The 17,259-nt window shown below is 37.9% G+C and overlaps 1 protein-coding gene across 1 annotated transcript; it reads left to right on the forward strand.

Annotated features, from left to right (window-relative positions):
- The first annotated feature begins 913 nt into the window (after nucleotides 1–913).
- Nucleotides 914–1,752, forward strand: LOC140960989 (uncharacterized). The gene is made up of 2 exons (XM_073419316.1): nucleotides 914–1,256; nucleotides 1,718–1,752. The coding sequence occupies exons 1-2, from the start codon at nucleotides 914–916 to the stop codon at nucleotides 1,750–1,752; spliced, it is 378 nt and encodes a 125-aa protein (XP_073275417.1).
- Nucleotides 1,753–17,259: the final 15,507 nt, after the last annotated feature.

Here is a 17,259-nt window from a genome sequence, read left to right on the forward strand (position 1 = left end):
AAAAAACAGGTATTAGAATCAACCGGGAGAGATATTCCAGATGGTTTAAAAATGAGAGCTCTTAATTACGCCTTAGTGGAAGGAGATTTGTACAGGAAAGGTTTAGATGGTTTGCTCCTCAGATGCATAGATTTTCCAGATGCTTTGGAAATCATGAAGCAAGTTCATGAGGGAGTGTGTGGAGCGCATCAATCTGGAGTGAAGATGAGATGGTTGATAAGGAGGTATGGCTACTATTGGCCATCCATCCTGAAAGATTGCATCAAATATGCTAAGGGATGCCAGCCATGTCAGAAACACGGGAACATCCAAAGAATTCCAGCGGATGAGCTCCACAGCGTTGTCAAACCATGGCCGTTCAAGGGCTGGGCCATGGACTTAATAGGGATAATCTACCCAGCATCATCTAAAGGCCACTCTTTCATCCTTGTGGCCACGGATTTTTTCACCAAATGGGTAGAAGCAGTGCCTTTGAAGAAAGCAGAACAAGTGGATCTCATTAACTTTGTAAAAAAAAAAATATATTATTCATAGGTTTGGAATCCCAGAGTCGCTGACCACGGATCAGGGAACTATGTTCACGGGCTCAGATATGAGGGACTTTGCAGAAGACTATGGAATCAAATTACTAAGCTCGTCCCCTCACTACCCACAGTCCAACGGGCAAGCCGAAGCGTCAAATAAAGTGTTGATAAAGATTCTACAAAAGATGATGGAGGAGAATCCCAGGGATTGGCCAAGGCTATTATCAGAAACTTTGTGGGCGTACAGAACATCCAAGAGGACAGCCACTGGAGTAAGCCCTTTTTCTCTTACTTTTGGCCATGATGCAGTGCTCCCATTGGAGATTATGGTGCCATCCATGCGAGTAGCAAGGTAAAATGAACTCCCCCTTGAACATTATAATGAAGCAATGATCATGGAGTTAGAAGAACTGGATGAGCTGAGAATCCAAGCGTACAATGCTCTGCTATTACAGAAACAGAAAGTGGCAAGGATCTATAACAGAAGAATCAACAAGAAAAACTTTCAAGAAGGAGATATTGTGTGGAAAACCATATTGCCCATGGGGACAAAGGACAGAGATTTAGGCAAATGGTCACCAAATTGGGAAGGACCATTTAAGGTGCACAAGGTCCTAGATGGCAATGCATATTGGCTATCAAGCGTAGATGGCCAACCACACAAAAGATGTATAACTGGCAAGTATCTAAAGCCATACTTTCCAAGCATGAGGGATGAAATAGGAAACGCAAGTGAGTAAAGCAAGCAGGGAGGCTGATATCCAGCAGGGAGTTGGCCTTTGGGCCACTTCGGCATACCTTTGTTTTTTACTACTTGCATACTGTGAAATATGGAGAACAAAGTGGACTCTATAGCCACTTTCAGGGACCAAATTTTGTTTGAACGGTGATGATTCGAGTCTACAGTAGCTTTCGGGCTGCTTGAAAGGAAATTAAGTGTGTGGGGAGTCGGCCTTATGGCCACTTGAATATACATTTGGTTGATGTGTCTATTATTCTTATGTTATGGGAAATCGTTGACAATGTAGGCTTGCTGGCCACTTTTATATATGTGTCGTTACTTCGAAACTTTATGTGATGTAAGCCTTAGAGCCATTGATATGAATGTTCGATTGGTCATAATTTCATAATGAGACTGATGAAGTAAAGTGGGCCATTCAGCCATTACATGTCTTGATTGTTTGCATTTGCAGTTATAGACCATGAAGTAGGCCTTCTAGCCACTTAGCATGTGACAAGAAAGAAAAGCACCGAGCGGGGAGTTGATGCTCACCAAGCAGAACACGGGTGATAAAGGAAGAACAGAAAAGAACAAGGGCATTAGCAAACCCCAAGAAGACCCAGAGATTGACTTTGGTATAAAAATAGGCTATCTAGCCATTTTGTATGATTTTTGGCTTCATGTTGTAAGATTTTACTTTAAGTAGGCCTTAGGGCCACCAATGTAAATAGTTGGTGGTTATGATTCAAAAAACAAGAAAGATCAATTAAAGTTGGCCAATAGGCCAACTTTAATCATATTGAATTCATTTTGTCTCAATAAGGAATCAGGAGAGGAAATAATCGCGAGCGGGGAGTTTTAAAGCCAACATATGGTTTTGCTTGAAGGTATTGAAGTGAGGTGGGTTAAACATCCAATACACAACACCCCGTACAAATCCACCTTCGTCCCACATCCAGCACCCAACAACCACAACACCAATCCAACAANAAATAGTTTATGGGTTGGCACGATCGGCGGAGTAGTAACAGCGACGGGAGCAGAGGTGATGCCCGCGACGCTGGAATCAGAAAGGTGCGCCGACGTTTGGGCCATACAGCTTCTTCAGGCAGCAACGGCGACCGCAAAACTCAATTTCCGTGAAGGTGCGATGATTGAAGGACGAAGGGGGAGTAGGGCTGGCGAAGCGGCGTCTTCCACACCAGCAAAGAAGAGTAATTGGACACCAGCAAAGAAGAGTAATTGGATGAAGCGGCGGCAGAGAAAGATCGAAGATCTTGAAGGCGCAACGATTGAAAGACGAAGTAGGAAGGTTAACAATCTTCCACTAGCAGAGAAGAAAAATCAGATGAAGAGGCGGGAAGGAAGAAATTATGAGATCAAAGGATACAGAATTTGAATCAGATGAGAGAAAATGGGGAGCCCAGTGTTTTTAAAGCCCAAATACGAATTGGGCTTGGGTGAGTGGCCCAATACTAGAAATCAAATTCACAGATAAATGATTATGGGCCATTACAAATAAATGGGTCGGACCGGGCTCGTATACAAGCATTTTGGTCCAATGGGCCAATGCTTGCGGGGGGCAATTGTTTGGGCTAAAATAATTAATTATGAAAGCCCAATTTAATTGTCAAGCCCAAGTTAATTCTCAAGCCCAATTAAATGAGCCCATAACGGACTAATTCTTAATCGACTCAACTGATCGCTGAGGGCGGAAGAGGAAGAAGAACGTGGGAGGATAGGTAGAAATCGTGGCATGAATGGGAAAGATCATGGGCTCATGGGGGAGTGGAGAGAAACCACACGCAACTGTACAGTAAAGAAAAGGAAGAGATCCGCAGACAATCTGGACACAACTCAACTCTACACAGACAAAAATCTGCAAAAATACTCTCTACAAAAATTCAATATTCAAGCACTAGTTTTTAATCGTTCCAGTATATTTCTAGCACTCTACGTTTTCTCGCTTTAGATTTCAGCAACCAGTTATTATATTTTTCAAGTTTTTGATGAATTCCTACAGTTTTGTGAATTCAAAATCATGTCAGGGATTTATTTACATCAATTTCCAATAGTTTTCTTTATTTTGGCATTGCATTTGTTTTAGGAGACTAGAACCGACGGTCGAATTTAGAATTCACGTCGCTTGAATATTTAGAAGTTAGATTTTATCATTTTCACACAAATCGGTGCAACTTTGCACCTGACACGCCCGCAAATCAAATATTGTGCAAACACTAGGACATATGAAAAATGATTAATTAAATAATTTTAATTGCTAAATTGATTATGTGACATGTTTATATGATGTTTTAGTAGTTTTTCTACTTACATGCATTAAAATGTGATTTTAAAGATTATTCGAGTTGTGATCGAAGAACGGAGACCGAGGGCTGAAAAATGGAAAATATTTTTATTAAATAGTTGTTTTTAATTATTTAAAATATGGTTGGATTTTTTTCTTATTTTTGAAAATAAGGAGTTTTGATGTGATTTTATACGCCGGGACGTAATTTTTATCGGTGTTGGATTTTCAACAAAAATACGAACGTTTTGGCAACCCGACTAATAAATTCACAAACTTTTCTACTCAAAATAATTTTTATATTTTAATTAAATACTAATGGGCCTAATTAACCATCTTAATGGGCCAAAACTTGATTAGTGTATTAATTAAACTATATAATATACAAATTTCATCCCACAACCCTACACACCCAAAGCCCCACTTCTCCTAACACCATTCAAATTCTCTCCCAACAAAATACATGACACAAACTCTAATTTGAGAGGAAAAGCTTTGGAAATTTCAAGGAAAAATCAAACCATCTTCTCCGTGCCATCGTTCTTCGATTCGTCAACGTATAATCGTGCGTTTAAAACGCAAAGGCACGTCATATTCTTCTTTTAACCCATCTATCACACCATAGTAATTGTTAAAAAAAATTTTGTATGAAAATAAGTTACACTTTTCATTTAATTCTTTTTTATGCATATATATGAGTTTAAAGCATGAGTTTAGATCCAAAACTTGAGAATTATTTACATGAAGGGGCTGCCATGATTAGGGATTTCTTTTGGAATATTTTTACACAAGTGTCCTAGAAAACACATGATAAGCTGCACATGTAATACGAACCAAGCTGGAACCATGGTTGCACGTTTTTGTTCAAGTGATTTGGTTTATGGGTTTGGTTGCTTGGCTTGGGTCACGGCTGGGACCAGGGCTTAGCCATGGTCCATGATGGGTCAAGGGAAGAGTCCTAGCTATGCTAGGACTCGAGTCAAGAGGGCTGGGGAGGAGTCCTAGCAAGATAGGACTCCAACCTGAGCACCTCATGCTGTCGCGTTTGGTGTGCAGTGCAGCATCGCAGGGGTTGGTTGGCTCGGACAGGAGGCTTCGAGCTGGGATAGGGTGGTTCACTAGGGTCCTAGGAAGGTACACAAGGGGTTGGTCAAGGTGCTGGCTCGGTCAGCTAGAGTCCTAGGCGTGAAACAAGAGTCCTTGTCAAGTAGGTCTCTCGGCCATAGCTTGTATCGGATGTATGGTTTCGGTTTTAAGCTTAGGGTCAAGTCCTAGGGGTTAGCTTGGGTCCAGTAGGTTCCTAAGTGGGCTGGTCAGGGTTTGGCTTATGATGGTTCGAGCATGGATCGACGAAAATCGGAGATGGCTCGAGGGGAAGGCTAGGCGCTCAGTTAGGGTTTTCTTGGAGAAAATAAAATCGAAACATGGCTCACGGGAGTCGAGTCGTGGTTCACAAGGGCTAAAATAATATAAAAAGTCTAAGTTTTTAATTTAAGAATTTTATATTCAAGTTTGAAATTATTCGGGATTAAAAAGCCTTAAAAATGAATAATTAAAGATTAATTAAAAAGTGTAGTATTTAAGCTAAGTAAAATAATGGGAAATTTAATTTAGGCTTAAATAATTATTTGGGAAATGTTAGAGTCAATGAAATTAAGAAAATGTCGAAAACGTGAAATTTGACGTCTAGGGGTAAAACGGTAATTTTACATCCAAAAATTAGTAAACGTCATGGCAGTGTTCTGAATGCTGATTTATATGCTAATATGATTATTTTAAATTTTAATGAAACTTTATATGTTAAATATGATTTTTAAATGTTTATGGGTTTTTACGATGAAACGATAATGTTAAAAGACATGTTGCATGCTTTGTTTAAAAGAAAAACGTTATTTGCATGTTTAATTTTTATAAAGTGATGAGAATACGAAACGTTGAAGGAAGTGAATTAATTATGACTAACACGATGATATGTTGGAGATATCGTGAGGGAGAAGGTCCCAGTGGGAGCCCGAGGATCTTATTTTCATGGACACGATATGATAAGTTAATACGTAAGGTCAAGGCTCAGTTGGCGGGTGAGAGTGTCGCTGATGTCTCCGCCACCCAGTACTGTTGTTACATGTAGATGGATCCATCGCCCAACACGTAGACGAACACGAAAATCACAATTAACGATCCGAATTCAACGAAAAGAAAAAGGAATACGTATATGTTGATGATAATATACATATGAATATGTTGATGATGATATGAAAATATTTATGAAAATGTTTATGTTAAAGTTTATGCATCTTCATGAAATGTTATTTTAAGTACAAGTATTTTTCACTGTTGTATGTGATCTTTATACGTATTATGTTGTTATCAAGATTATGGTGTGTTGAGTTTTTAGACTCACTAGATGTGATCGATGCCGGTGAGTGTGATGTTCAGGGTAGTGGAAGTCTTGATGCCTGATCTGCTTGGACTGGAGATGCACATAACCCGAGGATCAGCGCTTCTATTTTTCCGTACTTATGATTTACGTTAAGAGACTTTACGACTTATTATTTATGCTTTGAGAGATTTTTTAGAGGTGATAGTATGGGCTATACTTTTCAAATTATTGATTTTTAGGTTTGGTTTTATGTTTAAACTATTTCCTTGATTTTTAAAATATTAGTTGGTTGTTTATTTTTAAAATTGTGTCAAAAATATTTTATATTTACATGTGTGTATTCGGCCGAAATATATGAGAGGTTTTAAAAAAAAACAATTTTTTTGTACTTTTTAAGAAAAACGAATAGCAGACGTTTCATGAAATATGAAGAATTATATATTCGAATAGTGGACACAAAATATCAAGTGCTGATACACCGAACAATCCCATATGTCAAAGTACAATGGTCAAATCATACTGAACGAAAAGCAACCTGAGAACTAGAAGAGAAGATGCGCACACAATATCCTTATCTATTCAAAAGATCGAGCTGATCCAAGTTTTGAAGGTGAAACTTTCAATAAAGAGGGTGGGATGTGAGCACCCAGAATTTACGAAGCAAATCATGTAAGATTTTAGAACTCGAAACTAAGCTCAAACTTTAATCCTAACTATAAAACTCAAATATGAATTTAATTTTCAGCTAATATGGCTCGAGTAAGTATCTCCAAAGCTCGGAGATTAGATCAACGGGAAGCTATGCTATAACAAATCGCATCATTAGAAGAGTCGTCATCAGAGAAGTAAACCCCCAGCTCATGAACTCAATCTTTTAGCTCAAAGAAGCCCAACTTTTTTTGTCCTAAAAGAACCAAAAATAGAGCTAGGAGAAGAGCTAAAGGTTTAGACAAACTTATTGTGCAAGAGATGACCATTGAGTTAACCAAAAAAGGAGCTAAAGGAGCTAAAGACTTGGACAAACTTATTATTCAAGAGATGACCATTGAGTTAACCAAGAAAGGGAGCTAAATGAGGAACTAAGGGATTGGACAAATTAATTATGCAAGAAATGACCCTTTAGAAAATCTAGATGACCTTTGGTGCTTGGGATAACTTTGACTACAATTATTTCTTTCCTTGAGGAGCAAGGGTCGGCCAAATGGGAGCTCAAAGGACCAAATTTTCATCTATAAATAGCACACTAGGTTGAAGGAAAAACACACCAAAAAGCCAAGAAAAAAAATCGGCCCTTCCCCTCACCACAAAAGCTCTCCGCTGTCGCTAGGCAAGGAAAAAGAAAAGGAGGAAGCTTCATGCAGTTCGTGTACTCAAGAAATACGTCAAAGTGATGTCCAATTTTTGGGAGAAACAGCGTTCAAGAACCAAGAAAATTTTCGGTCCGTACCTTCGAATTCGGTAAGTGGGTTTTTATTACGTACTCTTCTTGTATTTTAAATTTTGCATAAAAATAACATGACATGCTCGTATGTGTGTCCTTCTTTTCGAAAATCAGTGTTTAGATGATTTAAAATTCCGATCGATGAATGTTATGTTCTTTTTGAATTCGACATCCTTTGATTCCGCTGAAATCCTTTCAAAATTCTGATAAGTTCTGTTCGATGAATCCGAATTCTGTGATGCACTGTTACAAATCTATTTGAAATGGAACGATGATTGTAATTTTGTCTGGACCCCATCGGTGGGTACAAAATCGTGTTCTGGCCCCCATCAGTGGGTATAAAACTATGTTCTGGCCTCACCCCTTAGAGAACTAGCATATTGGGGACAATTTGACCATAGAAATGAGATGCGTAACAGTGTTGTGTTTGCTTCTAAATTGTTTCTGATTTGCTATAAATCGTTTGATAATCTTTGTCTCATATTTGATTCGGTTCTGTTATTATAAGCCAAAGGTAATAAGTTTTGAAAGTGTGTTGAAAAGAAATGCTTTAAAAATTAAGTTTTATATGTATATTTGGAAATTGATCGACCCCCACTTGCTAAGTGTTTCCCAAAACACTCACCACTTACAAATTTCAAATAAGAATGAAGAAAAACTGAATGAGGAGGAACAAGAAGCTTTCTGGGGATGGTGATCGAACGACAAGATCAATAATCAAGTTTTTTACCTTTTCTTTTGTTTTGCTTCCGCAAAACTCTGATGTATTTTTTTATTCCGTTATCATTGTAAAGACAATATTTTATTTATGAAAAAGACTTGTTTATTTGGCTTTTCGGTACGAGGCTTATTGTTTTCAAGTAATTGTTAAACAATATTGGATGTCACCGACGCTTCTGTCCCGCGGCATGACAATTGTGTCATCTGGCAGCATTACAAAAGAATTACAAACGATTAAAGGGTATTAACAAATGTACTCCTTTATGTTGTAAAGAAAATGATCTTCCAACGATTATTGGAAGTAAACCACAGAAGCATAAGAGGAAAAGTTTTAGGACTCATCCTTATGCTAGAAGTGGAAGAAGTTCTTGGAAACCAAGAACAGTTTGGTCTAGACAAAAAGCCAGATCTTATAAAACTGGACAAAGAAGCATACCATCAAGAAGTAGGATATTATCCCAAGCATCGAGTACATCTCGAAGTACGGGAAGAATACCTACAAAGAAAACTTTCAGAAGATCTCATACTCAAGCTAATGAAAGTTTCAAGGATTGTTATTGTTGGACATGTGGAGCAAGAGGTCATATCTCAACCAACTGTCCAGAAAATGAAAAAAAGAGGTATTAAACGTTTCGATCCAACCCCGGATATTGAAGAGGCAGTTTATTACCAAGATCTTATTCAGGTATACCGATTTGATGATATTGTCTCAGATGAAAGTATATATGAAGATGAAGAAGTCTTGAGTCAGGGAGACTCTGATTGATCTGAATCGGAATCTGACTGAAGACGAGGTGTTTCGACACTAAACACGTGAAGATTTGTCTGGTTTCTTTAGCAAGAAAACAATATGTCATAACATGGTCCAAAGGATTATGAAAAAAAATCCTAATCTACAGAGATATCAAGAATTATCTGCAAGACAAGTAGAAAAATTCTTAGGAAGTCTTGGCCTAAGAAACAGAAAGCATCATCTAATCTATAAAGTTTCTAGAAGGGAAATGACAATCCTAATAGAACTAACGGGAAATAGAATGGAGATGCGACTAATTCCTTTCGAAGAAATTAAGGAAGAATTACAAAAATTCAAGATAGAAGTAGTACGGACTATTTCATGGATTCATATTGGAGCAATCCAAATTATGATAAAAGCTACTTTCAAAGAAGGAATAGATTCACCCATTTATATTGCTATATGCGATAAAAGAATGGGGAACCTTCAAGATTCAGTACTGGGGACTATCTCAGGAAATCTTTGCGTAGGAAAGTTTATAGGATTAATCTATCCAAAGATAGCCTACAACTTGGCAGATCGAGATTTCTGCCGAGCTTTGACACTACATCAGAATTTCAAAGAAAAAAGGCTGATTAAAGAAAATAATAGACCATATTCTATTACCTATCAAACTTCATATGCTCTATCTAATACACATAATTCAGAATTGTTTATTAGAAATGAGTTCATTGAAATACCTGAGATATTTGGAAAAGTTGCTCAGGAAATTTATCCAGAAAGAGTTGAGTTTCCCTTAATATAGGAAACAAATATCCAAATACAAGACAAACTGATTCTACAGAGGAATCAAAGTCTTAGATTGGAATCAAGAAGACTATCTTTTCAGGGAGATAGAATTACAAGTTACAGGTGGGGAAAAACACATGTCCAAGAAACCCAACAGGAGATAAAAAGCTTTTCCACAATAGGAAAGCTCATATGCCCAAAAGGGTGAAAGGAAGTAGAAATAGTATTTGATATTACGAAACAAAGGAATCAATTTCCTTGTAATACCATATACTATTTAGAACAAACTATGATAGGAACTTACCAATGAATGATTAATATCGGGGAATTGGGAGTTCATATCAAAGGGATTCCAGGAAAAGAACCAGATTGATTGGTTCTTGGACTAGAGTTTCTCGAGGAACATAAACATTGGAAAAGTCTAGAATAAGGAATGGAGTTTATGGCAGAAGATAGGATGTGGAAAATCCAATGACCACAAGCCCATTCTCGATATACATTCCAATAGAGATGTTATATGAACAATATAAAGCATAATACTTTGCTACTTATATTGACTCAGATGCTGGAATCTGTACAGCAAAAAGATGAGTTTTTCCAAATAATTTGAAAGAAGAACTACCAAAGATTGCTGGAAGAGATTTCTCCTGAAGAATCTTAATCTTATGTAAAGGGATTAAGATGACTGAGATCGTGATCGGAGGTGCTGGACAAACTCCTTGGTATAAAGTAAAACACCACCGATTTATTTTCATGATACAGGACTTGACATTTTTCTAGGAAATAATTTCCAACAAATGTTTAGATCTTATACTCAAGAAAATGAGACTAGAAGATTGGTGTTCACAACACCTTGTGATCACAAAATCATAGTCCAGTGACTAAGAGAGGCATTTTACAGAAAATTGTCAATCCAGTTTCGCAGCAAGCGTGGTGATGAAGAAAAACTTATGAACCCAAAAACGAAAGATTCTAGAAGGTTTGGAGAAACAATGTTACAACCTACCTTACCAAATAATGTTATGATGATGCGTCCTTTGGACTATGCCACTGCTATTACTTATGCATACTAGTCTGAGAAATCTTTGAGGAACATTGATTTTGAGATTCAGCACAAGAGACAGCACTTTCAGAATAATAATCAGCCAAATAAAAAGTCATATACGGGTCCTCCTAGACATCAAGGGCCTCAAAAGCCCCAGGGTCAATTCAAAGAAGCAAGGACAGCAAAAGTCACCAAATCCTGGAGCACCAAAGCCTGCTGAGAGGCAACCATGCAAGGAGTTCAATATCTTACACCTTGGAAAATGTGAATGGGGGACATTGAAGTGTTTCTATTGCATTTAACATTTTTGTATTGCTCTTATTGCATGAGATGTTAAATTGGTTATTAGAATTGAATTGGGATCAAGTTTAACCTAGTGGAAATTAGGTTGCATGTCCTACCTTAGTTGGATTTAAGTTATGATTCTAGAAATCATAGAAATAATACTTAATTTGTGCCTTAATTTATGAGAAGGATGAAATAATTCTAAATAAAAAGTTTTAGGGCCAAAATTAAAAGAAAATCATAATCAAAGGTTGCTAAAGGTTTCGAAATTTATTGAGGGGTCTAAGTGCAATTTTCGAAATTTAAGGGCCATAATGCAATTAAACAAAAGTCTAGGGACCAAAAGGTAATTTCCGAATTCTTAATGGCCAAAATTGTAATTTTTGAAATTAAGGGACTAAAATGTAAATATTTGAAAATATAAGGATCAGATTGTAAATAATCGAAAATTTGGGTACTAAAATGCAATTTCGAAAAATTGAAGGGCTAAAATGCAATTTTTCAAGAAAGGCTTAAGTTCAACACGCAATCTTCACATAACTTTGGGAATTAATGATAAAAAATTTTTAAGCTTCAAGACGAAAGATTTAAAAGACATTTTCACCGCAGGTAAGATTATCATTCAAAGGGTAGCTACCTATGAACTGTTAGATTCAGGAGCTACACATTCATTCATATCTGGAACATTCATCAAAAGACTGAATATTACTCCTCAAGATATGGGTTTGGGTTTCAAAATTTCTATTTCTTCCGGTGATCAAATGCTCATGTCTAAAATTGTCAAGAATCCGGAGCTTCGTTTATTCAAAGATGTGGTTCGGCCAGATCTTATTGTGCTTCCTATACCTGAATTTGATATCATAGTTGGGATGGATTGGTTATCAGCGAATGGAGCTTCGATTGATTTTCGTCAGCGATCAGTGTCTATTCGACAGCCTAGTGGTAAATCATTTTTCTTTGAGGCGGTGAAAAACAAGCAAATGCCGCACATTATCTCTTGTCTTTGTGCAAGGAAGCTTATTAAACGGGGATGCCAAACTTTTCTAGCATGTGTCACTACCGCACATGATCCTATCAGCCAGAAGTTAGAAGACGTTGATATTGTCAGAGATTTTCCTAGCTTCTTTCCTGAGGACGTTTCTGGCATTCCACCCGATCGTGAAGTGGAATTCTCTATTGAACTAATGCCGGGCACAATACCTATTTCTAAAGCACCTTATCGTCTAGCACCCGCGGAAATGAAAGAATTGAAAGATCAAATCAAAGAATTTCTAGACAAGGGTTTTATTCGCCCTAGTTACTCTCCATGGGGCGGACCGGTATTATTTGTAAGGATGAAGGATGATAGTGNTCCATGGGGCGGACCGGTATTATTTGTAAGGATGAAGGATGATAGTATGCGTCTTTGCATTGATTATCGAGAGCTCAACAGGATCACTATCAAGAATAAGAATCCACTGCCGAGAATTGAAGATTTGTTTGATCAGTTACAAGGAGCATCGATATTTTCTGAGATTGATCTTCGATTTGGATACCATCAGTTGAAAGTGAAAGAGTCGGATGTTCACAAGACGACATTTCGTACTAGATATGAGCTCTATGAGTTTATGGTCATTTCATTCGGTATTACTAATACGCCAGCGACCTTCATCGATCTCATGAATCACGTATTTCAGTCATATCTGGATCAGTTTATTATAGTCTTCATTAATGATATATTGATCTATTCGAAGAATAAAGAGGAGCATAGTCGTCATTTAAGAACAGAACTGCAAGTATTGAAAGACAGAAAGCTTTATGCAAAATTCAGTAAGTGTGATTTTTGGCTTGATAGAGTGGAATTCTTAGGCCACATCATTTCTAATAATGACGTTGAAGTTTATCCAAGCAAAGTTGAGGCAATGAAAGAGTGGCCAGTACCGAAGAGTGTTACCGAGATTCGCAGTTTCTTGGGACTAGCTGGCTATTATCGCAAGTTTATCCAGGGGTTCTCATCTATCGCGGTACCCATGACCAACTTGAAAAAGAAGAATGCAAAGTTTGTATGGGGACCGGAGTGTCAAAACAGTTTTGACAAGTTGAAGCAAGCCTTGATTTCAGCGCCAGTATTATCTATGCCATCTGAGCAAGGAGAGTATGTTCTATATACCGACGCTTCTAAACTCGGTTTGGGCGAAGTTCTGATGCAAAATGACCGAGTTATAGCTTATGCGTCGAGAAATTTAAAAATTCACGAGAAAAACTACCCTATTCATGATCTTGAGCTCGCAGCAGTAGTTTTTGCATTGAAGATTTGGCGACATTACCTTTATGGGGAGAAGTGCAAAATAACCGATCATAAAAGTTTGAAATACTTCTTCACCCAAAAGGAGTTGAATGTGAGACAGCGCAGATGGCTTGAGTTAGTAAAGGACTACGACTGTGAGATTAGCTATCATCCGGGGAAAGCTAAAGTTGGCAGAAACATTGAGTAGAAAAACAGCAGTTATCACTCAATTATCACTTCAAAAACCATTGCAGTCCGAGATACAGCAGTTTGAGCTTACTGTCTATGCTAAGGGCGAGGTCCCAAATCTTGCCACACTATCAGTACAGTCGACTTTGATAGATATAATTCGTGATGGACAGTCTACTGATGACCAATTGTAAAAGTGGAGAGCTAGGGATGAAGCCAAGGACCGGAAGCTATATTCTGAGGTGGATGGTGTAGTTCTATATCGAGATCGTTTATAGGTTTCTAGTGATGATTCTTTGAGAGAAATCATTATGAAGGAAGCTCATGACAAACCATATTCCATTCATCCGGGAAGCATGAAAATGTACAAAGATTTGCCGTTGTTATAATGGTGGCCAGGCATGAAGAGAGACATTCTGAGATTTGTATCCGAGTGTTTGACTTGTCAGCAAGTTAAAGCAGAGCATCAGAGGCCAGCGAGGAAGCTCAAGCCACTTCCTATTCCCGAGTGGAAATGAGAAAATATTATGATGGACTTTGTTGTAGGATTGCCGAAAACTATTAAGGGATTCAATACTATATGGGTGATAGTGGATCGTCTTACGAAATCAGCGCATTTTCTACCTATCAAGACAACCTTCACCATGATTCAGTATGAAGAGTTATATATTCGAGAGATAGTTTGTCTACATGGGATTCCTATATCTATTGTTTCTGACAAAGATCCGAGATTTACGTCATCATTCTGGAAGAGTCTGCATGCAGCGATGGGGACCAAGTTGTTATTCAGTACAACATTCCATCTTCAAACTGATGGTCAGTCCGAAATAATTATTCAAATTTTAGAAGATCTACTGCGAGCTTGTGTGATCGATTTCCAAGGCAGTTGGAAACCGAAATTACCTCTAGTGGAGTTCACCTACATCAATAGTTTCAAATCATCTATCGGGATGGCTCCATTTGAGGCACTTTATGGAAGGAAATGTAGATCTCCTATTCATTGAGACGAAGTTGGTGAAAGAAGAGAGATTGGTCCGGATGTGATTGAAGAGACTACCGAGCTTGTAGTCAAAATTCGTGGGAGAATGAAGATTGCACAAAGCCGACAAAAGAGTTATGCTGACAAAAGACGAAGGGACCTAAAGTTTGCAGTGGGTGACCATGTATTTGTGAAAATAGCACCTATGAAGGGTGTTATGCGCTTTGGTAAGAAAGGCAAGCTTAGTCCAAGATTTATAGGTATGTTTGAGATTTTGGAGAAGATTGGGACACTAGCTTATAGAGTGGTGCTGCCATCGATGCTTTCTGGAGTTCACAATGTGTTCCATATTTCGATGCTGCGGAAGTACAAGTCAAATCCATCGCATGTGCTAAATTATGAACCTCTACAATTGACTCCAAATATGACATATGAAGAAAGACCTGTCCAAATCTTGGGAAGGCAAGAAAGGAGACTGTGAAACAAAGTCATTTCAATAGCCAAGGTCAAGTGGCTGAATCACTCGGAAGAGGAAGCTACTTGGGAAACCGAGAGGGACTTGAAAAGTCGCTATCCAGAGCTATTCGGTAAGTTCTAATTTCGAGGACGAAATTCTATTTAAGGGGTGGAAGAATTGTAAGGTCCAAAATTAAGACGACGTAATCCGACTGCATGCAAATCTAGGAAATATGATAAATGGCTAATTAATTGATTTTAATTGCTTAATTGATTATGTGGCATGCATGTTTATATGCTAAATAGGATTTTATTGTCATTATACATAAAACTGTATTTTTAAGAATTATTCGAGTTGCGATCGAGGAACGGAGACCGAGGGCTAAAAAATGTAAAATGTTTTTATTAAATAATTGTTTTTAATTATTTAAAATTTGATTGATGCTTTTTCATATTTTTGAAAATAAGGGGTTTTGAGGTGATTTTATACGCTGGGACGTAATTTTTACCTGTGTTGAATTTTCAACAAAAATACGAACGTATTGGCAATCCGGCTATTAAATTCACAAATTTATTTAAACAAAATAATTTTTATGATTTAATTATAGATTAATGGGACTAATTTGCATGCTTATTAGGCCTAAGCCTTGTTAGTATAATAATTAAGTATATAATATGTTAAATCACCCAAAACCCTCTCATTATCACATGCCTACAATCTAAATTTTCTCTCCAAACCCTCCACCCCATATACACGATACACACACCACCAAATTTTGAGAGGAAAATCGAAAGCTTCAAGGGTTTGTCAAAGCCTAGGCCCTCCTCGTCGTCGTTCTTCGTCATCAACGATTAATCATGCGTATAAAACGCAAAGGCATGCCATACGTATCTTTTTCTCGTCTATCACATCGTATTATCGTTTTAAATATCATTTGTATGAAAAGCATGATATTCTTATTATTATTTTCGAAATATTGCATATGCTTGTGGTAAACTCATGGTTTGATTTTCCAAATACATGTATATTGTGGTGTTAAGAAGCTGCCATGATTAGGGATTGATAGGGAATCATTTTTCACAAGTTATAAGGCCCTAGACACACACCACACACGCTGTAAAACAAAAGAGACAAGCTGGTACGAAATTTTCCTGTCATGTGTTCATGTTGGCTCGGTTTTGGGGACATGTGGGCTCGGCTTGGCTTTGGTTGGGCTCAGGGCTTGGCCAGGGTCCGTAAGGGGTCAAGTATAGTGTCCTAGCCATGCTAGGACTTGGATTAAGAGAGCCAGGGAGGAGTCCTAGCTCGCCCGCGAGAACCATGCTGTCACGTGTTGACAGGAGTCGCACAAGGGAAAGGGAGCTCGGCCAGGGGGCTTCGGGCTGGGCTAGGGTGACTCATGAGGGTCCTCGGAAGGTGCTTGAGAGGCTGGTTCGGGGGCTGGGCTCGTTGGTTAGGTCCTAGACGCACAAACGTGGAGTCCATGTAGTTGGGGACTCTCGGCCGCAGCATGTATGGGAGGTGGGTTCGGTTTTGAGTCCTGGGTTGGTTTCTAAGGATGCTAATGGTCTAGTAGGGTCTAGACGAGGGGTGGCTCAAGTTTGGCTCAGGGTGGTTCGAGCCGTACTCGAGAAAAACCAAAGATGGCTCGTGGGGTTGAAGAATGGCTCGGTTAGGGTTTCTAGTTGCTAAATATTTTGAAACACAGCTCACAGGGGTCGAGTCGTGGTTAATGAGGGCTAAAATAATATAAAAAAGTCTAAGTTTTAAATTTAAGAATTTTATTTTAAAGTTTGGGATTTTTCGAGATTAAAACGCCTTCGAAACGATTAATTAAAGATAAATTAAAAAGTCTAGTATTTAAGCTAAATAAAATTATGGGGATTTCAACTTAGGTTTAAATAATTATTTGAGACATGTTAAAGTCAATGAAATAATCAAAAATTCGAAAACGTGAAATTTTACGTCCATGAGTAAAACTGTCATTTTACACCTAACAAATTAGTAAATGTCATGGCAGTGCTCTGAAAATTGGTTTTTATGATATTATGATTTTTTAAAATGTTTATGAATTTTTACATGTTAAAAATTATGATTTTAAATGTTTATGGAATGATATGATTATTTATGGAATTCATGATGAAACAATCAAGTTAAAAGATATGTTGCATGTTTGTTTTTAAATAAAAGGATATTAAATGCATGATTTTTATAAAGTGCTGGAAATGTAAAACATTGAATGAAGTGAAGTAATTGTGACTGTTGAGGATATTAGGATAAGAATGGGGATATTGTGAGTGAGAAGGCCCCAGAGGGAGCCCGACAACCGTATTTCCATTCGATGAGGATAGGCCAAGGCCCAGTCGACCGATGAGAATGTTGCTGATGTCTCCGCCGCCCAGTACTGTAGTTACATGTAGATGGA

The sequence above is a fragment of the Primulina huaijiensis genome, chromosome 16 (genome assembly GCF_012295235.1).
Source record: "Primulina huaijiensis isolate GDHJ02 chromosome 16, ASM1229523v2, whole genome shotgun sequence".
Lineage (NCBI taxonomy): Eukaryota > Viridiplantae > Streptophyta > Magnoliopsida > Lamiales > Gesneriaceae > Primulina > Primulina huaijiensis.

What these genes read in the sequence shown, in the direction of transcription:
- LOC140960989 (XM_073419316.1), top strand. Translation starts at nt 914, where the DNA reads ATGATCATGGAGTTAGAAGAACTGGATGAGCTGAGAATCCAAGCGTAC. An exon ending in GGATGAAATAGGAAACGCAA is followed by an intron (nt 1,257 to 1,717) that starts GTGAGTAAAGCA and finishes TTGCATTTGCAG; the next exon opens with TTATAGACCATGAAGTAGGC.